At 37.0% G+C, this 27,878-nt stretch overlaps 3 protein-coding genes across 9 annotated transcripts in view; 2 read left to right on the plus strand and 1 right to left on the minus strand.

The window, feature by feature from the left end:
- Nucleotides 1-1,880, minus strand: part of raph1b (Ras association (RalGDS/AF-6) and pleckstrin homology domains 1b) — a 53,684-nt gene extending 51,804 nt beyond the window's left edge. For all 4 annotated transcript variants that reach the window (XM_046837260.1, XM_046837259.1, XM_046837258.1 and 1 more), the window contains exon 1: nt 1,652-1,880. The gene's annotated coding sequence lies outside the window, so the exon portion shown is untranslated. The remainder of the gene's footprint in view (nt 1-1,651) is intronic.
- Nucleotides 1,881-5,169: 3,289 nt separating this feature from the next.
- On the plus strand, nt 5,170-8,327 carry pld6 (phospholipase D family, member 6). Of its 3 annotated transcripts, none has more exons than XM_046837635.1 (4): nt 5,170-5,313; nt 5,895-6,094; nt 6,178-6,401; nt 7,442-8,327. In XM_046837635.1, exons 2-4 carry the CDS (start codon nt 5,901-5,903, stop codon nt 7,720-7,722), a joined length of 699 nt encoding a protein of 232 aa, XP_046693591.1. In that variant the 5' UTR covers nt 5,170-5,313; nt 5,895-5,900; the 3' UTR covers nt 7,723-8,327. The 3 variants fall into 3 exon arrangements, with proteins under 3 accessions (XP_046693591.1, XP_046693592.1, XP_046693593.1); XM_046837636.1 differs by lacking the exon at nt 5,170-5,313 and adding an exon at nt 5,715-5,739; XM_046837637.1 differs by lacking the exon at nt 5,170-5,313 and adding an exon at nt 5,751-5,772.
- A 959-nt stretch (nt 8,328-9,286) lies between these two features.
- On the plus strand, nt 9,287-26,907 carry rab3da (RAB3D, member RAS oncogene family, a). 2 transcript variants are annotated; one of them, XM_046837638.1, is made up of 5 exons: nt 9,287-9,574; nt 12,410-12,646; nt 22,829-22,947; nt 23,597-23,721; nt 24,291-26,907. In XM_046837638.1, exons 2-5 carry the CDS (start codon nt 12,410-12,412, stop codon nt 24,476-24,478), a joined length of 669 nt encoding a protein of 222 aa, XP_046693594.1. In that variant the 5' UTR covers nt 9,287-9,574; the 3' UTR covers nt 24,479-26,907. The 2 variants fall into 2 exon arrangements, with proteins under 2 accessions (XP_046693594.1, XP_046693595.1); XM_046837639.1 differs by lacking the exon at nt 9,287-9,574 and adding an exon at nt 10,706-10,768.
- The last annotated feature ends 971 nt before the right edge of the window (nt 26,908-27,878 follow it).

Here is a 27,878-nt window from a genome sequence, read left to right on the forward strand (position 1 = left end):
ACTGGAAGTTTTCGAGTCACACTTTTGAACATTTATAGGATGGAAAGTAGCTCATAGTTGTTTGCTACTATACTAAACAAGTGCAAAACATGACATTAAAATATCAAATACTGAAAATGGCATAGCAATTACTTGCAATTGTGAAAATCACATGACCACATTCATTCAGTAGCAGGTAAACAATAGTAATCACTTTGAAACGCAGATTTAAAAAGATGCGTTTTTGATGGACGAATACATATTTAGTGCGACTTAGTCAGAATAAACCAACTCTTGAGCTCTTTAAATCAAAACAACTTTAAGTTTTTTTTTTTTTATCTAATTAACCAAAAGCACATGTGAGGTTGGCGTGACTTGATATGGAACTGAAATGCAAATACAGGACACAAAATATGAATGAATGCCAAACCTGAAGAGACGATGTCAATATCATACTAACAATGTGTATCATCATGTCTGACAAATCAATCGACTGATCTCACACACAAACCATTAAAGATGTATAACCGTGTAATATGTTACACATCCACCAGTATATAAATATAATATCCAGGGTAGGTCTAGACTATGTAGATGTGACTCTACAGGCGGAAGTGTACTCTATGTTGGGCAGTGTTCGGTCCCTGATCCTGGTGTCGCACTGCACATTTTAGGATCTCACACACCCAATTCAGCTGATCAGCTTACTGAGAGGTTAAAACGATTCTGTAGCGGTAAAGTGTGGGGGATCTAAATGTGCAATCCAGAAGGAAAAACATCTGACAGGATAACAAGAGGCACATTTAACTCAGACATAGACATGCAAACTAAGCAGGACCGGAATATTTGCATATACATTGATAATAGTGGAGCATCACTGTGAGTATTTAGATGAGTAAGAGGAAATGGAATCTCGTGTGTGTGTGTGTGTGTGTGTGTGTGTGTGAGTGTGAGAGAGAGAGAGAGAGAGAGAGAGAGAGAGAGAGAGAGAGAGTGTGTGTGTGTGTGTGTGTGTGTGTGTGTGTGTGTGTGTGTGTGTCCACAGGCAGACACTGGGGTGAGTTTGAACACACCCAATATCAAGTGGACAATGAAGCAAGCACCTGGCAGACATCTCATATTTGTCACCAAGAGATTAGTCATGCATCTGATAGAGCATCATGAAATGTATGAAAAAAAGATTTTAGAATAGGATTTTGCTCAAGCATTTCCTTTAATTTTTTTCACCCCCCCCAAAACATGGACACACACACACACACACACACACACACACACACACACACACACAGAGTAAAGGATGGCTTCTGGCTTCAGCACACCTACTGTACAGCTCAAGGCGCTCCTAGTATATCTGCATTACTCTTTAAAACAGATTTTACCTTCTCAATCTTTATTATTATATAATGTCACAGATCATATATATTCTGTCTATCTTTCAGCCCCTTGTGCATAAGTATTTGCCCTCGCAGGATAGTGTTCTCATTACCGGTGGAGACAATACCAGCTTAGAAGAATCAGAGGAGCTGCAGCAGGGCGTGTGAGTCCTCCTGATTCCTATCCTACTCTGTCTATTAGATCAACATCCAAAAAGAAAAAAAAATCCATCTTTTCCCTTTTCCCTACAATGATCACAAACAAACCGCGTTTAATTATAATCTATAATAACACTCACCCGAATGCGACCCAATGGATCCTCCAATTGTTATACCAATCGTCACTTTTTTCCCCCAAAATCACAATTTCCAAACGTTTCAGCACTTAAACCGTAAATCAGACACGTGTTCTTCTTTACTGTTAATTTTTTTTCTTTATATTTATACCAATAATATTATTGTTTATATTTCAGTTATTCGTTACAGACACATCTATGCGCCTTCTCCCATTCTCTCTCCCCTTTAGGGAAACTGTGGCGTGCTTCTACCATCCAATTTCCTGCCCTGCCCACATTTCGGAATCAACCAATCAGCTTGTGCAGCGGCGCTCTAAGTCCCGCCCCGCGTTACCCCATAACAGACCAATCAGGGGGCGTGCTGCTTCGGCGAACGAGCGCATCCGCAGTTCAATCTGCAGTTCAAGCGTAGGATAAGGTGACCTAGTTTATTCAAGAAGAGCAAGGTTTAGGCGTCCTATCTAGTGCTGAAGGGTGCGATTTGGAACGCAAATGGTACATATGGGAAAAATGCACGCATATGTTGTTCTTACATGTTGTTCGATATTATAGGCTATAATATAGTATGTTATGTATATATATATATATTATACAATTCTGTAACGTTCTTCAACACACACACACACAGACACACACACACGTTTTAGTTTAGAAATGCATTTAATGATGATTCTAATAAACATATTGAGTATCAATAATGAATCAATTTATTGCAGGTACACTGTGTATAGTTCTGGTGTATATGTCCTGTTAGGGACATTTGGGTCATGTCTGTGAGAGGCTGGATGTCCTGCAATGGTAGGACACCATGGTTGGAGAAAGCTTCGTGTTGAGCTCCACCTAGTGGCGATTTGTGATTCTCTTAACTGTGAAACATTCCTTCCAACTCATCCCAGACCATCTGAACTGGATTAAGATAGGGTGATTGTCCTCCTTCTTAAAAAATTCATAAGCTAGAGGTGTGAGTGTCCTTTTGGAAAAGAAATTACGGCAAGTTGCTGCAAAATGATGTGGCAGCCATGCTGGTTAGGTGTGCACACAATTTTGACAAAATAACCAACAGAGTCACCCCCACTGTACCACACCTTTTCCTCCATGCACAGTGGAACCGCACAAAGACATTGTGAATTTTCACTCTTCAGACAAAAGAACAGTTTTCTACTAATCTAATGTAATTTCTTGTGGTTCTTGGCCAAAGCAAATCTCTTCTGCTTGTTATTCTTTTGAAATAATGGTTTCTTTGCTGCAATTCAACCATGAAGGCCTGACCCCCTGTCCTCTACATCTGTCTCTCTCACACCAACTACCTGGATGTCCTCCTTCACCACATCAATGAACCTTCTCTTTGTTCTTCCTCTTTTCCTCCTTCCTGGTGGCTCCATCATCAGCATTCTCTTACCGATATACCCAGTGTCCCTCCTCTGCACATGTCCAAACCATCTCAATCTCCCCTCCCTCACCTTGTCTCCAAAACATCCTACATGCGCTGTCCCTCTAATAAACTAATTTCTAATCCTGTCCATCTTCATCACTCCCAACGAAAACCTCAACATCTTCATCTCTGCTACCTCCAGCTCCACCTCCTGCCTTTTACTCAATGCCACTGTCTCTAAACCGTACAACATCGCAGGTCTCATCACAGTCCTATAAACTTTCCCTTTCACTCTTGCAGATACCCTTCGATCACAGTCTGGCACTTAACCTCTAAGTAGCATTTATGTAAATCATTGGTTTCTGAGGCTGGTAATTCTAATAAACATCCTTTGCAGCAGAGGTAGCTCCTTGTCTTCAATCTATTGAACAGTCCTCATGAGAGCCTCTTTCATCAAAGTGTGATGGTTTTGGAGACTAAACTTGGGAATACATTTAAAGATCTTGAGATTTATTTGGAATGATCGACATTCATTTTAAAGCTAATGGGGGCCTTTACTTGTTTCTTGTCATAATATGGATTTGTACAGTAGTTGTAGTAGTAATAGGGCTAATGACTCTGTACTCACCCTCATGCTAGACAACTAATAGTCTAAAGCACGTTAAAGGGGCAAGAAATGTCACAAATTAATTATTTAATTTTATTTAACATATTTATTTATTTTTAAATTTTAAATCTTATTTAACAAAGTCACAGATTATTTAACACTTTTTTGTTTACTACATAAATCCATACATGTTATTTTAGTTTGGATATGTTCATAATATAATAATACATAAATAAAGAAAATAATAAAAATAAAGAAAAACCACTGAAAGAAAAGAAGTGTGTGTGTGTGTGTGTGTGTGTGTGTGTGTGTGTGTGTGTGTCACGTATTTCACGTGTCTAGCTAACACTTATAACCGCATTAGCACATAAATGGCGCAAATTGCATCGCCAATTCTCTTTCAGTAGCAGTAGGGGGCGCTGTTAAACTTCACCTCTTCCTAGGAGGCGAAAACCTCATGCTACCTAACAAATTACTGAATCGAATATTTTGAACCAACTAATAAAAATGTATCTACAATATAATGTCTACCCTAACAAATAAATTTCATACCTAAAAAACAATAAAGTGAAATTTCCCAGGCTGGCTCTGACTTCAGATCCCATTTAGGATGTTTATTTTATTCTTGTATAGTAATAATAATATTTAATGAAGGATGACCTTATAGTTTAAATAACCATTGTTGGTATTTTGAACAAGTCTGGTGCATATTAGCATTTCAATTTCATTTCAGAATGTAAGTAAACACTAAGTGCGAAACAAACATTATATATAAATGCACTTGTTTTATTTTGTGAATTATTAAGACCTAACCCTAACCCTATTTCAACCCAACAACCTGCATGTTTTCCCTCACCACATCCATAAACCTCCTCCTTGGTCTTCCTCTTTTCCTCCTTCCTGGCGGCTCCATCCTCAGCATTCTTCTACTGATATACCCCATGTCCTTCCTCTGAACATGTCCAAACCATCTCAATCTCGCTTCCCTCGCTTTGTCTCCAAAACGTCCTACATGCGCTGTCGCTCTAAAAACTTATTTCTAATCCTGTCCATCCTCATCACTCCCAACAAAAACCTCAACATCTTCAGCTGTGTACCTCCAGTTTCACCTCCTGACTTTTACTCAATGCCACTGTCTCCAAACCATACAACATCTCAGGTCTCACCACAGTCCTATTCAGAGCAAAACATTAATGAACTAAAAAACCAAGAAAACATGTTAAACATCTTGGTCAGGCAACTGTACATAAGAGCAGAAGATACTGTTTTATTTTCACATTTTATTCTGTATCTGGTCTTTTTGGTTATTAAATGTTGGACAGCTTTGGACCTCGGCTCGACTCTTGGCCTAAATACTGGCTGATTGAGTTTGACACATATTGCATACTAAATACAAACTACATATATTTTATTGTGCCATTTTGACTATGAAACAACCTGTTTGCTGATTATTTGCATGGAAATAGAAATATATTTTGTCCACATTTATATTTAAGAATATTTCGAATCCAGTTGGACTGCAAACCATTTTACGTAAGAGTCGTTTGTGATGGTGAATCATTTTTGGTCAAAAGATCCGATCAAAAAAAGAATCGATTCATTTTCTGTATGTCTAAAAAAGTGCTCAGAAAGGTGGCGTAAAAGTGCAGAAGTATTAGTGCAGACTTTTAAGTTTGGACAATACAGGTAAGCTCTTGTATTATTTAATTGTTTATATTTAGCATTTGAAAGTGAAGTTTTGCAGCTTTTTAAATGCCTGTGCAGGTCACATGGTCTAATAGGGTTCCAGGTTATTAGCATCCGATTCTGTAAGCTAGCTTTTAGCTAAACATAATTAAACATTCTGAATTCTGAATGTGTAGGAAAAAAAAACAGAAAATGCATTTACGATCGAATAAGACTGTATTTATAGTTGCACAAGTGTACAACAAGATAATTTACGTGTTTAAATGGGGCGTTAATTGAATTGGCGCCTTTGTGAAACCCGGATGTAGAGCACAATCCATTCATAATTAAAACATGGAGATTCCCAAACTAATGTTTACAGTCTGACGAGATTCTGGTCAATGCAGTAATCATTCACATTAATCCCAAGTAAAAACAAGTGTGAAGGTCAGGGAAAAGACAGACAAGTACATTTAATGTATAAGTGTTTTCAAATATTTTGCAAGGCATTGCTGCAATCTTAATATGTGAAAATGATCAGGATTTTATTCCTGATAACTCTTTGACGTCTTCCTTTCACCATGTCTCGTCCATCAATGCAGTGGAAGATGTCTCTGAAGAAGCTATTAAAGATGCTCGGACTCGGGGCAGTGGCTGTTATATTAGGTCTGGAAGGCTTGGACTGGTTGCGGTCTCTCTGGCCCAGACAAGTTTCCCGTCAGCTCCTGAAAGAAGTTCTCTTCTTTCCTTCACCGCCATCATGTGTGGAGCACTTATACAATCCTGTCAGGACTCATCCCTGGTAACATTTTAATTGTATAGAGTTGAACTGTATGTGGTTCTGTATGTGCTGCAGTTTTTTTTCACCACTGTTTGTTATTACAGCCCATGTCCCCTCCCTCATGGCTTGGACACATCATTCTCCAGACTCCTGGAGCACCTCCTTTCAGCACGTGTATCACTGGACCTTTGTATGTTCTGCTTCTCCAACATCCAGCTGAGCCGGGCTGTGCTGCTGTTACACAGCCGGGGTGTGCGGGTGCGAGTGCTCACAGATCGAGAATACATGGCTATCACAGGCTCTCAGATCGCCGTCCTCCTCAAGGCAGGTAAGGACAAAGCAGGTACCTTGCAAGTCCTGTTACTTCATCTATGTTGGATAGTTACAGATTCCACCTCTGTGACTAATGTTACTAAGGTTACTGGAAGCTTATTCATCAATTTAATTGGTTCATAAATAACATTGACACCTGGATAACATCTGGGAGCTCGTTCCACCTTGTTCCATGACATCATAAACTGTACACAACAGAGTTCACTCTCATGTATCAATGAATTAAAAAAAAGGGTGCAGCCTTTTGTTAAAAAATAAAAGTATAATCAGCATAGAGGAGACAAAAATTATTTGTTTATATTTTATGCAAGCATCAAACACAGTAGTGCTTAAATTAATGTTTTTTTTTTCTTTTGAGAAGAAAATATCACTTTTTTTCCTCCGGTACAAATGTATCAGACAGCAGTGACTGCGTCAGAAAGACCTGAGGCGTACACGGCTGTAATAATACCACCACGTCATCTGATCATGTTCAGTCATGTACTGTGTGTATGATGATAGTAAGCCGTACGATCTTCCCAGGTGACGTCCACTTTACTTCTAACACTAATGGTTTCGTAGATGCTGATTCAGCAAGGAAGGCATGACCTTTCACTTATCTCTTTCATTCATGTTATATACTGTATTGCATAAAATGTCCTATTAAATATATTCCAAACATCCAACAGGACTAAAGAAAAGCTAATAATTCTGTATTATAATAATAATAATGAATCGTTTTAACATTACTGTAAATGTATTCAAGACGATCAAGCTAATAGTTAAAGAGAGGTAACGACAAGGTTAACATCTGGTAGCTTTAGTACTAGAAATTCCACAGTTGGTGTTGGTGTTTTCAGTTCAATCCAAAAGTGTTTAGTGGGACATTCTAATCTATACTCTATAGACATGCTCTACAATTGTGTACAATCTTTGTGGGAACAGTTTTGAGAAGAGCTGAACATTGGTGCGATGGTCATGTGTTCAAGTAACAAAGATTGTTGTAGCTGTAAGATACACAGAACAATTATGGACCGTTTCTAATTGTAATTTCAGGTATCTGTGTGAGGCACGAGCTGGCGATCACCATGCACATGCATCATAAATTTGCCGTGTTGGATAGCAGAAAGCTGATCACTGGCTCCCTCAATTGGACCATGACAGCGGTGCAGAGCAACCAGGAGAACGTGATCGTGATTGAGGAACCGGAACTTGTTCAATCTTATGAGGAGGAGTTTAACAAGCTGTGGGAGGCCAGTGACCCGGCCAAACACCCACCACATCCACACAGTGTGATTAATGCGAAGGGACTGCTGGCACCCTCCAGAGATGTGTAGCTGGAGTTAGCTGGTTCTGATATGTTGTTCATTTTGTTTGCTTTAAAACAAAATCTAATTTACATTCAATTGTTACAGTTGTTGCTTTCAAGAAAAATGTTTCAATTAAGTTATATATATGTATATATATACGTATATATGTATGTTTGTAGTTTTACAGATGTTTTATTTAAATATAATTGTTTTGGTACAGATTTAGTTATGGTTCTATAAGATTTCAATATTTCTGGGACATGGAGAAGTTTGGTTGTTTTACTGTTGTTTTAATTCTGTAACGTTCCACTTCAGAGATATTAGACTTATGGTAAATACAAATTGGATTTTATTCTCTTTAAAATCTGATGCATAGAGGGAACAGTAAGAATGCATCCTGTTCGGGGAGAACTAAACTGCAATATCTATATAATAATTCATCTGCTTTTATTGGCTTAAATCTGGCTTTGGGCCAAAACATTCTCCTCCAGTTCTTTAGTGTCTTTTCATCTGAAAAAGTGTGCCAGGATTTATATTGCTCAACCTAGCTATTCAATCATGAAACTGGGACCTCATATTAGATAAAGTGGTTTAATAAAATTGTATCCAGCTGATTTAATTTTTCAAATGTATTTGGACTACATTATCATTTGTCAAACTGAGTAGCGGGTTGTTTTCAAGGATGCCATTTGTAATTTAATGTTTAAAACTGAGTTCTTGTTTAATCAAAGCTACAATTGAAAAGCAGATGTTTTATAACATCACACCACTGTTTAATGGATCAGGCCAGTTTCTTCATTTTAGACTTGTCACAAAATTTTTCTGCCCCTGAACAAATGAGCAAAATAAGCAACAAATGACAAAAGAGGACCATATAGGCCAAAAGTTTGCGCACCCCTGACCATTATATCCATAGGTGCTTGTTGAACATCTCACTTCAGAGTTAATTCTTTTTTACTGTTTTATCCTCAAGGTATGCAGTATGGTCGAGGTCAGGGGTCTGTGCGGGATACTCAAGTTCTTCTTTTCCGACCATATCAAACCTACTCTTCATGGCGCTTAATGAAAGGAAAATGTAACTACATCTTCTCACATTCTTCTTGTGTGCTTCTAACTGGGAACATTTTGAGGTAGAACTCTTCATGGGTATAATGGTCAGGTGTATGCCAAATTTTGTCCATGCAGTGTAGATCAGAGCAGGCTAAGTTGATAATGAGAATGTATGTAAGTAGTTTGATTGTAGTAGTCTGAATATCACAAATGCATTCTTCTCAAATCTGCGATTTTATGAATAAAATGGTTATTAGTGGGGCATCAGCACTTTTTCTGCCGGTTTATTGGCTGGACGAAAATCTCGAATAGGGGGGGAGCGTTGCCAGATTGATAGTGTGCACACTTTATTGAGGGTATGTGTTCACTTACAGAGACTTTCCTGAAATTTCACTGCTTCGTATATAAAAAGAAATAGTTACGAATTCGCATGTAGTCTAAAATACACGTTAAGATGAAACGACATTTAGAGTTGAGAGAAATGAGTGAAATTGTTTATGTGCCAGTGAATCTGGCAACCCTGATTAGACTACCATCTGATCTGGGAACGGCCATCACTGGGCGTCAGTAGAAGGTGGAGGGATACAGTGTGTCAAGGTAAAAGGGAATAAAGACAGCGGCTTTTGGAAGCTGGCTTTTGTTTATTAGTAAGTTTTAATTTAATTGGTTAAATTAGATCGGTGTTTAATGGAGTTGCAGTAAAATAAAAGGAGTGATAGCAGAAAGAGCGCCGGTGCAGTAGAAGGAGAAGAAGAAGGAGAAGCGCATCTTGACGGAAAGAATAAGAAGTTAAGTTTGGAGCAGACTGAGCTGACAGCGGCTGTAGAAGGTGGGTAAAGTTGTTACAAGTTTTGAGTTTAATCAACACAAAATAAACACGTGTTTGTATCTCGTTGGAGATGGTTCTGATGCTCCATATGGCAGCTGGACTGTACAGCCTGTTGAGTCCATGTGGAGCTTCTGCGCATCTGGACTGGAAATATTTTCGGTTTGTAAATACAGGTTTAACCCTGATCTGTTTAGACCTTTTCAGACTATTACATTTCATGTAATTATGTAGGTTTGATTAATAAACGTTGTACTTTTAAACCATCAAGGGTGTGGAGCACTTCAGCAGTGTGGGTTCTGCCTAGTGTCTTTACACACACACACACACACACACACACACACACACACACACGTTGTTGGCTTACTACCTTTGTAAACATCTTCTATTGACACAATTAATACTGCAGATGATTAATGCTGTTTCAGCTCTACCCTTAATACAAACCCTCTATTAAACCCGTACATTTCTTTTTTTTTTCCACATAAAACATGGTGTTTTTGGACAAAAAAGACCGGGCCAATATCCAAGGGGTCGAAAATTGCTTGTCAGATACTGTATTCCTGTTCTTGTGTCATGAAGATAGATGAACCATTACCACATACAAACCTTTAGGATGTACATTTTTTATCTAATGTACATTATCTATTTATTGTACACTATCTATCTATCTATCTATCTATCTATCTATCTATCTATCTATCTATCTATCTATCTATCTATCTATCTATCTATCTATCTATCTGTCTGTCTGTCTGTCTGTCTGTCTGTCTAGTTCTGTGTCTCTCCCACAATGTGTTCTTTTGGGTCCTACGCATAAATGAGGTTTGTGCAAAACAGCTTAGTTCTGTAGACTTGGAAAAAATAAATGGGGAAAAATCATACATTTTTAACTAAAATCAGAATATTTAATGACATATGACAAGTACAAAGAGACAACCAGTTCAGTTTTTCAGCCCCCCCCTCTAAAAAGTATATACTGTAGAATGTATTGCAACACGTCCCTGACGTATTAGTGAACGTATTGCTTGCCCAACTCAACTGTTTCTTTCAGCAAGGTGTGTCAGATCCTGTTGACTCCCTCAGGCTACTATTTATACACATATAAACACTGGTCTGATTGCTAAAGTTTAGTATTGAGATGTTGGGCAGGTTCTAAAGTCTTGAGACGGAGTTTGAGCAGGTGATGAGCTTTTGGTAGGTGTTAAGATTTAATTGCTGTAGAAGTTTAAATGCTTTAGATTGCTGTTGTGCCGTTTTGCGATTGTGTTGGACTGATGATTGTTGGTAAATTTGTATTACAGGCATGGGATCAGTGATAAAAGATGTGGATAGGTTTTGAAAGGCACCGGGCAAGTGATAAACGCTTTTGATTGCTGTTAAAGTCATCGGGCAAGTGATGAACATGGTGGATGGGTGTTAAGGGCAGTGGGCAAGTAATGATTAGATCCAGATTAGATTCAACTTTATTGTCATTGTGCAGAGTACAAGTACAGGTCCAATGAAATGCAGTTAGCATCTAACCAGAAATCAATGTATATAAATAAATATGTAAAATTATTCTTTTATATATATATATATATATATATATATATATATATATATATATATATATATATATATATATATATTTTAGGGTTTCTAAGGTGTTGTGTTTTGACCAGGATCAATGCATAAATCATAACAATGTATTCAAAAGATGGAACATATTTTCAGTATTTCCACTGACTTAAGCTGTTTCAATGATTGAGGAGTTTTTAAGTATGGCTATACTATTATTCCCAGAATTTGGCATCTACAGAGAAAGATAGATGATTAGATGAAAGGGTTTGCTGACAGTACGCTGGCTGGATTTTGGTCCGGATGGTTTGTGCTGATTTGGTGTTTACAGAAACAAGTCCATTCGGGAGAAAAACACACTCAGCATCTCTGATTACGTAGTTTTAAGCAAGTGATAGTCTTGGAGGAAGAGAAATACAAAAAGATCGAGATCAAGATAACTAAAAGGAGTGAAGTGGAAGTGAAAACGAGTAGAAGAACAAAACAAATAGGACGCACTGGGTGGCTCATGTCAAGTTGGGACAAGTGAAGATTTTTATTGCCATTCCATACATATGCATGTGGTGGGACTAAATACTGTGTCTCCTGACTTATAGGGTACAACTAATGAGACAATATAGGGTACAACTAATGAGTTAGAAAGGGAAAGTGGTAACTCAATGGTTAAGATGTAGGATCAAACCGTTGCAAGTTCAAATCCCAACACCACCAAGCTGGCATTCTTGCACAATTAAGCAAAGCCCCTAACCCTTAGCTGCCCAGTGGTATAAATAAGTTAATTGTAAGGTCACTCTGAATAAAGTATCTGGCATATCTAAAAAAAACTAATTCAATTTTGTTTTATTTTTTTTTTAAAGGTTGCCAATAAAAAAAAACCTCCAGTAAAACGAGCAACATGAAACAGCTGAAAAAGCATTAGAAACCAATAAGACTGAGGGGAAACTGTATAAGCATGACAAGAGGGAATTTTGTACCTGTCTGTATACTTGTATTTTAGATGCTGATTTGTAACTTGTAATTTGTGACTTGCCAAATATAGTTACAGGTTTATCACAAATTTTCTTCTACTATTATCTTCTACTGTGATCAGCATCAATTATTAATATAAAAAAAAACTATTATGATAATAAGGAGAGAAATACAAACTTTTTTGGGGGAGGGGGAGAATACCACCGTATATACTGGCATAGGACATTGCTAGGAGTAAAACTTAATCTTCTCAGGGTATACAGTCACACCTTAATTATATTGCTAATTCCCTGACCTTGGATCTTGTAGATGGCGTCAGTGAGTGACCCCCGGCAGCAGACACAGGTGCAGAAGGATGCAGCTGACCAGAATTTTGACTACATGTTCAAACTACTTATTATTGGTAACAGCAGTGTTGGAAAGACAAGCTTCCTTTTCCGCTACGCAGATGACTCGTTTACCCCCGCGTTCGTCAGCACCGTCGGCATCGACTTCAAAGTCAAAACTGTATACCGAAATGAGAAACGCATCAAACTCCAGATCTGGGTAAGTGGAAATAATGGAATGTACTGTATTGTCTACAATTTCTTGATGGACTAAGCTTGAAGAAACACCACACTTTACTGTCTCAGTTTGACTTTTATTAGCTGTTCAGTGATTGTGATGGTAAAATCTGATACCACACTTTCAGATCTTTTGTTATTAGAGTAATGTTCTTTATAGCAGTTTCCAATCATAAATGATTTGTGTAATTTCTTTTGTTGCTTTATTGCAATCTTTAAATGCAATCCTGAATATGGGATTGTGGCCTCTGTCTAGGAGGTGTGGCTGCTGGAAATGTAAGTGTTAGTGTGAGAGGCGTGGCTTCTCTCAGTATATCACTCCCAGTGGCGGAGGTGTGGCTTCTTTATCTATAGGTCTTAGTGTAGGAGATGTGGCTTTCTCAATCCGCAAGTCTTAAACAAGGAGGTGTGGCCTCTCATTGTAATTCTATGGAGCCTTTTGTGTCTTTGTTCTTTCCCAGTAAAAAATGCATTGATTTTCTGTCTGTAAGTCCTACGTATGAAGGCGTGGCCTCTCAGTTCCAGTGAAGGAGGTGTGGCCTCTGTATCTGTAAGTCTAAGGAGGTATTGCCTTTGTGTCTGTCATTCCCAGTAAAGGAGGCATGGCTTTCTAGTCCTCAAAGCTACTACTTTTTCCTCATAACACACACTTTATATAAAGTGTATTGTATCAAATTAAAACTGTAAATCATTAGGGCATATTTCATACCTCACCAACCACAAACACATCTATCAGTTTCATAAGAAGAAATCCACAGTTTTCTTAAGTAAGGATATCGAAATTTACTCTAATGCCCTTGATCAGTTACAGTCTGTTGGCTAATAAAGAAATGGGATTGTAATTCTCAGCGTTCATGTGTTGCCTGATTTTGTCATCAATGATGCGCTAACATAAAATATCCTGGTCGCTATAATCCAAACATCGGTATCAATCACTTAAAATACAAACCTCTCAATTACTCATGAATTAAAATTAAATGAACTTTGTCTGTCTACAAACGTATTATTATTAACTGCATATTCCACAAAAAAAAAAAATATATTACTAACCAATGAGGCCAGATCATATTTTATTTTCTCCTCCCCCAAACCATCTGTCATTAACTAAAAGCACTGAGCCACTTTCATTTACAAATATACACTATGGAATAGAGGGCGTTACTGTTGCTCTCACATTGTGTTCTAAGAAAATACACAACTTGTATGATCTCTGGAAGGGTAATTGGTGTGAAAAGATAAACACTAGAATGGGAGTGACTTTGCAGATTTGGAAAGTAATCTCTAAATGGGACACGGCTACGTTCGGTCAGTCTCAGTAATAAAGTGAAACAGCTACAAAGACAAATAGCAGTCACTGCTTCTCTGCAGTCTTTTAGACTGTCTGGTCCGGATATTAGTGCTTCTGGCTGCAAGAAATCCTTATTGGACTGTCCGTATGTGTGCACTGAATCACTAATGTAATCAATACCCAAAAGGAAAATTGGTCTACTGAGGTCAATGAATTATTTAACATATTTATTGTGTGAGTATAGCCAAGGCTTCATCAGTGCAGTAATGTGTTGTAAATGCTCTTGATCTCATTCTATACATTCTATAAGACCCACATGTTGTAAATTTAATGTGGTAGAGAAAACAACTGAACTCATTAGGACCTGATAATTAATGATCAATTATATCAACTGTGTTTGGAATACAGGCACAGGCATTTATTTGCATACTAATGCAGTATCTACTATTCCTTGAATCAGTATGGGGGATTTAAAGGGTAATACACACTCATGTATCGTATCGTCAATCAAATTTAAGCAGAATTCTCTGAATTATTTTTCAGTTACTGTGATCTCACAATATATAAAATATTTGAAGTAAAGAAGATCCTTTCTTTAATTGCAATACTGCAATTCAGTAATGTTATATACCTATAATAATGCCACACAAACAGCATAAATGGCAGATATCAACATTAAATGTACTAAATTGTTAACCTGCTATTTGAGCTTATGTTTAACAGTACTTTCAGGGGTTAGAATGAATGGCCTGAAGTAGTATTATTTTTTGCTTACATACAATGATGCTTTGTTTGGGTAAAACGAAGCATAACTGACATTATATTTACTGGCATACAAACTGTTCACTCTCACAGCAAGTTAGAGAGGGGAAGCTAATGTTGGTTTATGAATCAACTAAATTAGCTAGTTAAGGTCAATGCTCATATAGTCTATCTTAACAATACTTTAGAAGTTTTGCAATTGTTTCTGTACATTAGGTAGATTACTAGCTAGCAACTCAACAGCCTACAGTGTATACATTTACAGACAATTTGTTACATACATTTATACATCTATACATTTGCCATGTTTATGTATCAAAGTGTGATCGAGTGAAATCCATGAGTGACCATAACACACCTTGTGTTCCCATGTTCTCATTAACCCACCATTGAAAAATTTAAACAAAAGGCCTGATTTCCGAGCAGCATGAAATAGCATATCTAGCCTACAGCTCCTCTGTGCAGCAGGAAGGAAACCTGGTGTGGCTGATTAAATGAAAACAGTGAGACAGCCTTGAGCTGTTGAGTGAAACTGGCCTACAGTGCTCTATGTGGTAGTGCACTTTAATGTGCAGACTCATGCTAGCAGAAACATCGACCCTAATTTAATGATGCAGTACTTTTCAGAGACTGAGACCCAGATATGAAACATGTTTTTGTCAATGGAAAAAATGGATTAATTCTTATGTAAATTTTCCAAAGATATAAGAATATTAGCCATAGTAACCCCAAAACACAATAGCTAACACATTAGCTCCTACACAGTGTTAATTTGGGGCACAGTATCACAGTTCCAGCTATAAGCCACCTGCATATGTAAATCTAATTACAACCTGACCTGCTTCAGAAAGCATTATATTTTAGATACAATACCTACGCGACAGCAAACATATTAGCTACTACAATTTCTTAGTAAAACTGTGAAAAAAATGAACAATACCCATCAGAAAAACAGCATATCCATTGAAAAAATTTTAAACAGAGTGATAATGAATAAAAGTAGCTGTTGGTTTGTTCATTAATTAATGAATCTTCAGTTATTGCCTTATTCTGGTCGGGCTTGCAGTAGACCCAGACCCTGCCCCTTTCCACACCCTAAATGGGATGCCAGTCAAATGCAGGACACCATGCCCACTCTCTCACACACACACACACACACACACACACACACACACACACACACACACACACACACACACACACACATCCACATTCATACATTAATACACACCTTGCAACAATGTTCCAGTCCACCAACTGGTCTGTTTTTCGGAGGTGGGAGAAAAGACTAAGCTTCACACAGACAGTACCCCCTTAATGATCTCTAATCTTAATGATTGTTACTTTAATGAAATGATACTATTATAACTCAGATATCACTAGTGTTAAGGGTGTGGACGATCCAGAGACTTTTGGGAGGGTCTTTCTGCATAGTGTGTGTAATCTTTTAGAGCTTTCTAATGATATTAGCTCATGCGTGGCTACAGTGTTTATATATAATCCACATTTGTCAGGGAAGTGAATTTACTTGTATTTCTTTCTGCTTACTCACCTAATGTGGGTGCTAACACATACGTGTGTGAGTGTGTGTGTGTGTGTGTTTGTGTGTGTGTGTGTGCGCGCTTTCTAGTTTACTTAAGGGAGGAGACATTTTAAAGGAAGAATTTAGTTTGACTTGGGATTGACTGCAGTATTGTAGAAGAAAGTAAACACTGCAAATTACACATTACACTACATGTAACATGACTGATAATATTTAATCGCACTCATATATTTGGAGTGTGGAATTTCACCTGGGACTTGAGACTGAACTACCAGTGTCATTCCTTAGTTTTGACTAGATTTAAAATAACACTAGGAAAACAAACACTGAATGTTACACTGGAAAGGAAGACTGCAGGGCTAATAATGGAAACAGTTTTTTTCTGTAAATATGTGGCCAAATATACTTTATTTTCTTTAACATTTCAATATCACTTACATTCTTTTGTAAAGGTATAGCCAGTATTTATAGATTTTAAATTAAATAAACTCAACAGAAATACTTACTGTATTCAAACAATAGCTTTGATAAAGATATGATTTTCTTGCTTTATATGTTAAGAGTATTGTGAAAATGGGCTACTAAAGTGTATTTTTAATCACCTTTTATCTAACTCACACCTTTATGGGTTGACACAACCGGGATTTACATTTTGAGTGCTAACATGAGGCTAATATCATTCTTTGCACAATTGTGGTATCAAATATTTTATAGGTCTCAGGTCCATGGAGCTTGGTTGCTGCTTAAAATAAAAAAAAATCTACATTTACGGCAATTAGGGGATGGCCTTATCCAGAGCGATGTACAAAAGTGTTTTTAAGTCTCTATCAATTAATGAAATTAACACTGGTTCACAAGGTTGAATATCAGGATATTAAGATATAAAAAAATAAGTACATCTCAAAAAATAATGAACTACATTAGACCAACGCAAAACTAATATGTACACTTTTTCATTTGATTTATCTATTTTTGCTAAACTTGTCGTTATAGTTCTTCTAAGCTAGGAAGTCCCCGTGAACAAGTTGAACAGTCTAACAACTCCCTTATAATCAGAATCATCTGTAAAAATAATAAATAAAAAAATATGAAAAACTATATAAAACTAGGAAAATAAAATACATTAAGATAAAGCATTTAACTATACAGTTTGCACAAGGCATGTAAAGTGAGGCAATGCAAATAATAAAGTAAGTGAGGCAGTGCAAATAATAAAGTGAGGCAGTGCAATGAAGGAGGAAGTGCTATTGGAACTGGCACCTCAGTATTGCCAATGAAACATCCAACAGGCATGTTAAATGGACAAAACATATATAGTATAACACAATACTGGGGTATAATAAAGAGTATTTGCCATTGCATTCAAATAAGCCTGTTTTAAATGTAATATTTTTGCTAATAAAATCTAAGATACTGTTTAGGATACAATGTTTTCTGATAGACAACTCAATGTAAGTTTGACCAAGTTGTAAAATGAACAGAGCAGAGAAAAATAAAGGGAGATTCTGTATTTATTTCTTTATGTGATTGAAATTTAAGCTGCACCTGTTTAAAAAAGCAAAGTGATTTTGCTTGTTTACGAAAGGCCCCTAGAAAATGTTACAGAATACATTTGGTTTTGTTACAATATGTTTCTTTGTTAAATGATGGTGTTACTGCAGCAGGTTACACAAACAGTAGTGTATCAGGATTTAAAAAATCAGATTGTAATTAAATAGTTCCCTGGTGGTCTAGTGGTTGGGATGCGACGCTCTCAATGCTGCGGCCCGGGTTCGATCCCCGGTCAGGGAACCAACCCCAGCCATTAGGGTTGCACAAGCCTTAGTGCCGGTCCCAAGCCCGGATAATTGCGTTAGTAAGGGCAAATCAAAAACATGTGCCAAATCAAACATGCGGATGGTCCGCTGTGGCGACCCCTAACCGGAGAAGCCGAAAGAAAGTTTATTGAAAGATGATGCTACATAAAAAACAGAGTCCAACTGGCAATTCAAAAAGAAAGAAAGAAAAATAATAAAATGTGCTAATTGTCATTGTCATCTATTACTTAAAGGTGAGTCATCGCACAATGCGATGGCATACAGTAGGAATGATTTCCTGAAGCGTTCTTTGTGACAGCGAAGCTGAATCAGTGTGTTGGAGAATCACCTCCTCTGCCTCTGTATGGGAGTTTGTTTAGTGACCTGTTGTCCCTCACCATCTCCAACCTGTCCCGTTTGTGTCCAATTTGTATTCTTCCTTGCGGATGATTTTGTTGATCTCGCCTGCAACCCTAACCCTAACCCTAACCTTAACCCTAACCCTGGCTTCCCCAGCAGATCACAGCATTATAAAGGGCACTTGCCACAACAGACTGATAAAAAATTACCACCATCATGCTGCGTACATTGAAGGATCTGACCGGTACTATGCAGGATGCTTTCAATAGTACCGGTATTTTTTTGATGCATCAGACTCAGGTTGAAAATGTATTGCAGGATACCAGACAGCTGATCAGCACAATAATTTAGGATCCTGGGGCTAATAACATCAGGGTCTGCAGCCTTGTTTTGGTTGAGTTTTTCCAGCTGTCTTCTCACCTGGCTAGCTATCACAGTCAGTGAGGGTGGTGTGCTGGTTTCAGTTGAGGATTGAGCTGGGGGTTGTGAGCAGAGGTGCTCAGGAGTTGCTGATAATGGTGATGTGTGTGTTGATTTGAGTGTGTGAAAACTGCCCCTGTGTGGAACGGCCCAGCCGGGGGGTTCAGTGCTGAATCTGTTGAAATGCAAATTAGCTCGTTGGCTCTGTCCAGGCTGCCCTCGAATTGTCCGTAGACCTTAGAGACAGGATTGTATTGAGGCACAGATCTGGGGAAGGGTACAAAAATATTAATGCAGCATTTAAGGTCCCAATGAGCAAAGTGGCCTCCATCATCGATAAATGGAAGAAGTTCGGAACCACCAGGACTCTTCCTAGAGTGGGCCACCTGGCCAAACTGAGCAATTGGGGGAGAAGGTTCTTAGTCACGGCAGTGACCAAGAACCCGATGGTCACTCTGTAAGAGATTTAGCGTTTCTTTGTGGACAGAGGAGAACCTTCCAGAACAACAACCATCTCTGCAGCACTCCACCAATCAGGCCTGTACGGTAGAGTGGCCAGACGGAAGCAACTCCTCAGTAAAAGCCTATAGTTTGCCAAAAGGCACCTGAAGGACTCTCAGAACATGATAAACAAAGATTAAACTCTTTTGCCTGAATGCCAAGCTTCATGTCTGGAGGAAAGCAGGCACTCCTCATCACCTAACCAATACTTCTTCCCTACAGTGAAGCATTGTGGTGGCAGAATAATGCTTTGGGTATGTTTTTCATCAGCAAGAATTGGGAGACTAGACAGGATTAAGGGAAAGTTGAATGCAGCATTGTACATAGAAATCCTTGATGAAAACCTGAACCAGAGCGCTCTGGACCTCATACTGGGACGACGGTTCATCTTCCAGCAGGACAACGACCTTAAATACACTACCAAGATATCAAAGGAGTGGCTACGGGACAATTTTGTAAATGACCTTAAGTTTCTCAAAATGTTTGTCCAACGATACTCCCAACCAACCTGATGGAGCTTGAGAGGTTCTGCAAAGAAGAATGGGAGAAATTGCCCAAAAATAGTTGTGCCAAGCTTGTAGCATCATACTCAAAAACACGTGAGGCTATAATTGGTGCCAAATGTGCTTCAACGACGCAAAGGCTGCGAATACTTATGTACAATTGTTGTTTTTTTTTAAACTTATTTCTTTTTAATACATTTGCAAAGATTTAAACACACTTCTTTTAAGTTGTCATAATGGTGTATTATTTTAGAATTTTGATGAAAATAATGAATTTAATACATTTTGGAATAAGATGTAACATACCAAAGTGTGTAAAAAGTGAAGCGCTGTGAAAACGTTCCATATGCACTCTACATGTTTCTTTTATATAACATGTAAATGTATACAAACACATACATTTACGAATAAAAGAGATAAACGTTTTCTGGTTTCTGTTTGCTGGTTTACGTGAGTTTACACATGTCTGTGTGTATCTGTTTGTGTCTGTGTCTGAATGTGTGTGAGTGTGTTTGTATAAACAGCTGGTTAAGCTTATCTCTGTTGAAAGAAGGGGATGGTGGTCTTTTGTCTGCAAGCCAACCATTAATGCTTTTCCAGTCACACAAGCACACACACACAGCATCTGTAGGGTCTACAGCTTTACAATATCACAGAGACTAATCAGGAGTTGCCTGGTTACTACGGTGCTGCTAGAGTTGTTGCTCTGGTGTGTGTTTTAACTTTCTTTTGTAAATGATGTCAATAAGACCTGCACGCAAACTGAGCACAATATTCCACCATAAAGCAACGTAAACTTGTAAAGAGCTTTAGATGATATCTGATGAGAAATCTCTGGCATCTCTTTCTGTTTCTCTGGTCTTTTTCCAGTGTTTTTTTTTTCTTTTCTACAAATTTCATTTATGTGTTTGATCAACATAGTATGAAAATATGGTGTGAAATAAATGCCCATTCTTCGTCACTTTGTCTTAAGCTCTAGCTTATGAGACCATTGGTGTAAGACACAATTAGTTTATTATTTTTTTATAGTTTATTCTAAAGATCATGCTAAAAATCCATCAGGTTCCTGTGGAGGGTTCCTTCTTTAACCCAAGAAGTAGTTCAACTCAGCAATCAGTAAACAGTTCAACTTAACAATCAACTATAACAATAATTGAACTATAATGAATGGCCTATGATTAGAATGGGTTCCCTATTGATTCTGATTTCTCTCAAGGTTTCTTCCTTATACTATCTGAGGGAGTTTTTCCTTGCCTCTGTCACCACTCGCTCGCTCATTTTTCATTTTGATAAAATTATAGACTTTTTTCTATAGTCTATTAGTTTAAAATTAATATTTGTAATTTATTTATATTGGCAAAGCCTCTTAGGTGTTGGCTTTCGTTGTTAAAACCGCTATATATAAATAAATAGAATTGAACTTAAACTAAATTATTCTTTAAAATTTAGTCATATATATATATAATTATGAGAATTACTTTTTAAATACGAACATGTTTTCAAAGCCTTACAGTTGCAAAATAATATTAAATATTTGCTAAATATTTTATTATATACAGTATTATGCAAATAAGTGTTTCTTTCTTCTTAAGTTTTCATTTGAAAGTGATTTTCCTAGCATTATATCAAACATTTCACCTATATTTTGGATCAAATATACCTATAAAGTTGCCACTCTTACCATTCACCCTTCTTTATACCATGTAGTTGGACATCCTGTTTGTTTTTGCATCATTATGGTTAGCAATGTTGATATAGAATGATATACAACAAAGCAGCAAAACATCAAAAACAGCAAACGCAGAATTTGCTTATGTGTGGTGTTAAAGTATCTGTTTCGTAATGTGAATGTTTAATAAATCTGTTTTATAGCGTTCAGATTATAAGAATTTTCCTACCACATTATTAGTGCAATAGTCTGGTAGGAAATTGTGATGAATTTCTACACTCCAGCTGTTCAAACTGTAATTTCTCTCAACATGTCTTAGCCAAAACAATCAGTGTGTTTTGATAAGCTTCAGAGTTTATATCTGGGGTAGAGCTATATAAAATACTTGGTTTTTTTTTCCTGACTGAATTATAATCTCACTTTGTTTCCTGAAATAATAAACATTGCGATAGTCCCAAAACCCAAAAGTGTTGCACCATAATATTGGGTATGTTCTTTTTTTCTTGTAGTCCCCATTAACTTTTAAAATAGATTGTGCTCGTGAAGAATTGCGTTCATTCAGCCAAAAGGGCGTTAGTAAAGTCAGGTACTGATGTAGGAGGCGAGGATTCTTGAGGTGCAGTCAGTGTTTCAATTCATCCCAAAGGTGTTCAATAGGGTTGAGGTCAACATCTTAAAGGAGCTGGCTTTGTGCACAGGGACATTGTCATACTGGAACGGGTTTGGATTTCCTTATTCCAGTGAAGGGAAAGTTTGATGCTACTGCATTCAAAGACATTGCATACAATTGTGTCCATAAAGTATAAATATGTCAAAAGTGTGTCAAACTTTGCTGATTAATGCAGTACATTTTTGCATTAAATGCAAAGTCAGTTTTTAAAGCCATATTCTATATCCCAGCATTTGCCAAAAAGTCTGTTTGGAGAAAACAATATCTAATAATGGTATTGAAGCTATATAAAACTTAAAAAAAATTGGACTTTTGACTGATCAGGACAAGGAACATCTCCACATGAATGTCAATCATGTTGCCTGGTTAATCAGAAAGCTCTTTTTTTCCTTCATTAATCATCTGCTTCGAGTACATGCCTTTGGATGGAACAACTAAAAGGAGGTTTTGTATTTGTTTGTATTTTGAGTTTCAAGACATACCTTTATACCTTTAATTGATTCGCTTGGTTTTTACCTCTTAGGAATTAGGACACCCTTTTACATCAAGCCTTACAGGATTTATAAGTGCTTAAAAGTGTTTATATGGTGTCAGGATATATAACAGTACACATAACGTGTCTTCAGTTGCGTTTGTGTGTTGACTGCTTTTAGGACACTGCAGGTCAGGAGAGATATCGCACCATCACGACAGCCTACTACAGAGGAGCCATGGGCTTTTTGCTCATGTACGACATAACCAACCAGGAGTCTTTCTATGCTGTACAGGATTGGTAAGTCCATTTATATGATCTCATTGCAAACACTGATTTCATTACTGCTGCATTATATGGACAAAGCAAGTAGAAACCTGACCATCACATCTTTTCCCAAACTGTTGCAGAAGATTATGTAGAATGTCCACGTATGCTGCAGTATTACATTTTCCCTGACCTCAACCACAATAAACACCTTCAGGATAAAACGTAACACCGTACCTAGTACCCAATCTCACTAATTCTCTTGTAAATGAATTGGCAAATCTCCATAGTCACCATCCAAAATATAAGGTATATCCTTGGAGAAGAGAGGAGGTTATAATATCAGCAAAGGTGCACCATCTCCATATTAATGTGCAAGATTTTGAAGAGGGTATGTTCTACAAGCAGGTGTTCTTTTGGATGTAAAGTATAAGAAAGTATAAATATCATCAGTGCCACTGAAGAAGGTGCGGCCTTATTATTTGTCAGTTCTACTGGAGCACCGTCGCCTCTATGTCTGTCAGTGCCATTGAAGTGGGTGTGGCCCATGTATCTTGTAAAAAAACATTTAAATAAATAAATAAACTGCTTTACACACATCATAATTTATATCATACTGTGAAATATTTGACATAATTTCAATGCATAGATTTTGTTAATTTTACATGTGCACATGTCTCAGGGCAACTCAGATTAAGACATACTCATGGGACAATGCTCAAGTTATTCTGGTTGGAAATAAGTGTGACCTGGAGGACGACAGACTGGTGGCCACGGAAGATGGACAGAGATTAGCTAATGAGTTAGGTGAGTTTCCTACAGCAACACAGAAAAGGCCTTTCTGTGTTGACACACACACACACACACACACACACACACACACACACACACACACACACAAAACCCATTATGTCAAGATAGATGAAAGAATCAGTTTCCTGCTCAAAAATCGGAAATGCAGTATGCTTCCTTTCATGCAGTATATTGAAAACACTCTCTATCCCTCTCATTCTCTCTCTTCCTCCCTGTCTTTTTCTCTCTCTGTCTCTCTCTCTCTCTCTCTCTTTTTTTTTTCTTTTACTTGCCTGCATTGCGGAGCTCTGTTTGGCAAAGGAGTGGTTGTGCTCCATGACTAAGAAAGAAAATACTGCTGATGAGGCGAGAGTCTAAGCCAAGAGGAGTTTTAGGTTTATTGAGAGATGATTCATCAGATATTCTTACCACCATCATAGACAGTTATGCGACAAATAATGTATTTTAAATACGTTCTTGTATGACAAACAAAGAGGGAGATAAATGCCCTTCATTCATCGGACCTGCCTTTCAGTATATATACATATACATATCTGTGCTTGTGTGTATATTTGTGTGTCCAGGGTTCCAGTTCTTTGAAGCGAGCGCAAAAGACAACATCAATGTAAAGCAGGTCTTCGAGCGGCTCGTTGACATCATCTGCGACAAGATGAACGAGAGCCTGGATGGACAGCCAAGCCCGCTGGCCAATCACAAAGGACCCAGCCTAGAGGACATGCCCCCTACCAACCAAAATGGCTGCTCGTGTTAATGATTGCTCTTTCACCCAAACACAAGTGCACACATACCGAGCTCAACACAGATACGCTCTACTGATAGACCAAAGTGTATAGTGTAAGTGTATCGTTCATGTATGCGCACACACACACACACACACACACACACACACACACACACACACACACACACACACACAGGTTGTACACTACAAAAAACGTATTAAGGCACAGTGGTTCTCAGCTGATTTTACCTCAGGTTCACTATTTGTTTTTGTTTTTTTCATTAAGTCCAAGACCCAAATGCAACATTAATTTGCATTTAAAAGGAGCACATTTAAATGTATCAGGACTAAAAGGCTACAATAATAGAATAATAATATTATCATTATCGGATTTAATTAGGCTGTGATTAATATGCTTAGGGAGTCATAATTTTGTACAGACAGTCTTTATGTGCTTAAATCTACATGAGACTTATGTTAAATAGTTGTAGGACACTGGTTTAGCAGAGCTAGTTGCTTTCAAACTCCAAACATGTAAACAAACTCAAACTTTCCATTCAGTGATCCCACTAAAGACATGTCCTCTTTTGCTGGGACACCTGTTCAAGTTGACAGACTGGATGTCATCCAGTTCTGATTAGATGATTTTTGTTCATAGGGATTCTTCTTCTCAGTCTATTCTGAGATATGATATGCCAAATCTTTTTTATTTTTTTATTTTTTATTAAATCCATCATATTATGACATTGTATATTATTGTGTAAATTTTTTGTTTGGAAGCCATATTCTGAAAAGCTCCCAACTATGTATTATAGAGTGTTTACGGGAAACACTGGATGGCTTTCATATTTAAGCAGCCCATACCACCTTGCAACACACCAGATGAGAACCACTGAGCCATCAGAGATTAGATAGTCCCGTCATCATACAGGATCGTGCTCCATAAGCCAATGAAGAGTGTTACACAAGAGCAACCTGGCTGTTTTTAAGCTCTAGAATCTTGAAATTGGAGGTCATATTCAGATTTTAAAGCCAAAGATTCATGTAAATGTATTGTACATGGTTACTGAATCAGGTCAAGTCACTGATGAAGACTGTATGTAGGAAATACACCCCAATTATTATTATTATTTTTAAATTGTTTTGAGATGCAGCATGTCCAAAATAAAATTAAGCTTTCTGCCGTTTCAGTCTGTTCATACTATATCTTCAAAACTGTTACGCCTCCTTGTGGACCCTGAATGTAACTGCTGTGCATGTCTGAACTCTCTATGATCTGAAATCTAGACCACACCATGGTTAAATATTCTCATGTTCATCTGATTCATGTTATGCTACTTATTAGTTGGGGCAAGAGTAATAAATTGGGAATGTGGATAAAGGGAACAAACATGTATGATGTGTGATCTGCTGGAAAACTACTTTATAAATGTTTCTTGGGTTGTGAAGTATTTACTTCTCTCTCTCATAAAGGGGCTTTTTATTATCATCATCATCATATCAATTTAACTACATTAATGCCATCCTGCTATTTGAAATCACGAACCCAATCATAATTCAGCCAACCAAAACCTTAAAAAATATTTCTAAACTGAATAAGGAATTGTTTAATTTGCCAGAAGTAATTTTTTATAAATCACAAGATACGGAATTATTAGAAACCAATGATATAGATTTGTGTAAAGAAAGCTGATTGGCTTCTACATTTGCTGATACAATAATGCTAATGCAATAACTCCAAAACTACTTTACTGACATTTTTATTTTGACCAGTCTTGCATTGAAGTAAAATAAAAATTAAATTGAATTACATTACAGTGTTTAGTCATAATCTGTATTCCTTCGCACTTTGTTTTACTTTTAAATGATTACTTCGGTTCAGAATTATTTCCAATTATTGTGTACATGCTATGCAAATATATTGCACTATAGCCTAAAATAACCTTGTGTCAGCTTGAAGTGTTTTATCTGCAGTGGCTGAAATCACATGCTGGTGTTTTATGTAACATAATTCTGAAAACATTTACTAAAGTTGTTCTCTAAAAGAGCCTTTCTCTTATGAATGACCTTTTTCCTTACTGGAACATGCTGTTGTTTGGGAACAGGGAAATGGTTTTATGATGTTATATCAATGTTGCCCACTTTATCTATCTCATTATGTCAGGTGTCATTTCATGGAAGATTACTGAAAAATCTCTGCAATAGAGCATGCTTCTGTTAAACTTATTTACAATGTTTCAGGTACATTTATATAATTGCCAAAATCCTGTAATGGAGTAAAATGTTTAGTGAGCGATTTATAGATTCAGTTCAGGAATCGTTCCTTAACATAAGAGCCAGACTTTATAAAATATTCTGTCATCAAATTGAGGTCAATTTTTTAAATCTGTACGAATGGCACATTGATCCAGTATCAGTATGTGGACTGTCCAATCAATAAACAATGAACCAAAGCAAAACAAATGTTGTGCATTTCATTTGTCGAGCTGATCATTGTCAACATATACAATGAAGCTTGGATTAAAAAAAACTTAATATTTTTGTTATTTAGTAATGTAATTAATTCAATTTTATACATGGAGCACTTTGTAAAAAACAACAACAACCAATTACCCAATGTTTGTTATGACCAATATCTAAAAAGTGTGTTAAATATTTACCCATAATATGCACTTCATACAAACTATACATCAGAAGGATGGAATTAATAGCTGTTCTTTTATTTATTTACTTTTTTATCAATTACTTTTTAGATAGTGCTATATTTAGTTCGGAGTCTTGAGTTATCAGAGAACTACTGATAAAAGTGTAACGTCATAGGGGACTTAATTGCTATATGACATCTGACTGCAAATTCCTGTGTCATGTGAAATCCAGTAGAGGAAATAACTGAGCATTTATATAAGGTTAATGTTTAAATAAGCATTACCATTGTTTTCATTTCCTATTTATATAAACTGCGGTTTTGACCTACATTCTGTTAATTTCATGCATTTAAAAGCATTTATAAGTGTTGATACTTTCAAAACAGGGGTTAGAAACAGGCAGACTATGCTCCTGGTGTGAACCAAATAATGTATTGTTGTAGGATGAACTGAGCACTCGGAAAAAAATATATATATAAAAACCATAGCAGAAAATTAAGTGAAAAACACCACAAGCAACATGTTTGCTAAACATGAAAGGTTACAAGTTTTGTAAAAAAAAAAAAAAAACTTATAAATGTGGCTTTTTGGAGCCAAAGGAAACTGATGGAGAAACAGTTTTAATAGATTGTAATTCAGGCAAATTTGTTTGGTTAAAGAAGTGACAAATGTGCTAACAAAATTGATGACAAAAACACCAAGAAAGTTTAAAGATAACTGAAGTATGCGTTTAAAACTCAAATTTGTATGTCTCATCTGTTCAGTATCCATCTTGTCATGCTCCT

Source organism: Silurus meridionalis, chromosome 24, assembly GCF_014805685.1.
Source record: "Silurus meridionalis isolate SWU-2019-XX chromosome 24, ASM1480568v1, whole genome shotgun sequence".
NCBI lineage: Eukaryota > Metazoa > Chordata > Actinopteri > Siluriformes > Siluridae > Silurus > Silurus meridionalis.

Excerpts from the sequence above, each read along its gene's own strand:
- pld6 (XM_046837635.1), top strand. The coding sequence starts at position 5,901 with ATGTCTCTGAAGAAGCTATTAAAGATGCTCGGACTCGGGGCAGTGGCT. Across the intron at positions 6,095-6,177 it reads CCTGTCAGGACTCATCCCTG|CCCATGTCCCCTCCCTCATG; the intron begins GTAACATTTTAA and ends TTGTTATTACAG. Across the intron at positions 6,402-7,441 it reads CGCCGTCCTCCTCAAGGCAG|GTATCTGTGTGAGGCACGAG; the intron begins GTAAGGACAAAG and ends TTGTAATTTCAG.
- rab3da (XM_046837638.1), top strand. The coding sequence starts at position 12,410 with ATGGCGTCAGTGAGTGACCCCCGGCAGCAGACACAGGTGCAGAAGGAT. Across the intron at positions 22,948-23,596 it reads TTCTATGCTGTACAGGATTG|GGCAACTCAGATTAAGACAT; the intron begins GTAAGTCCATTT and ends CACATGTCTCAG. Across the intron at positions 23,722-24,290 it reads GAGATTAGCTAATGAGTTAG|GGTTCCAGTTCTTTGAAGCG; the intron begins GTGAGTTTCCTA and ends TTGTGTGTCCAG.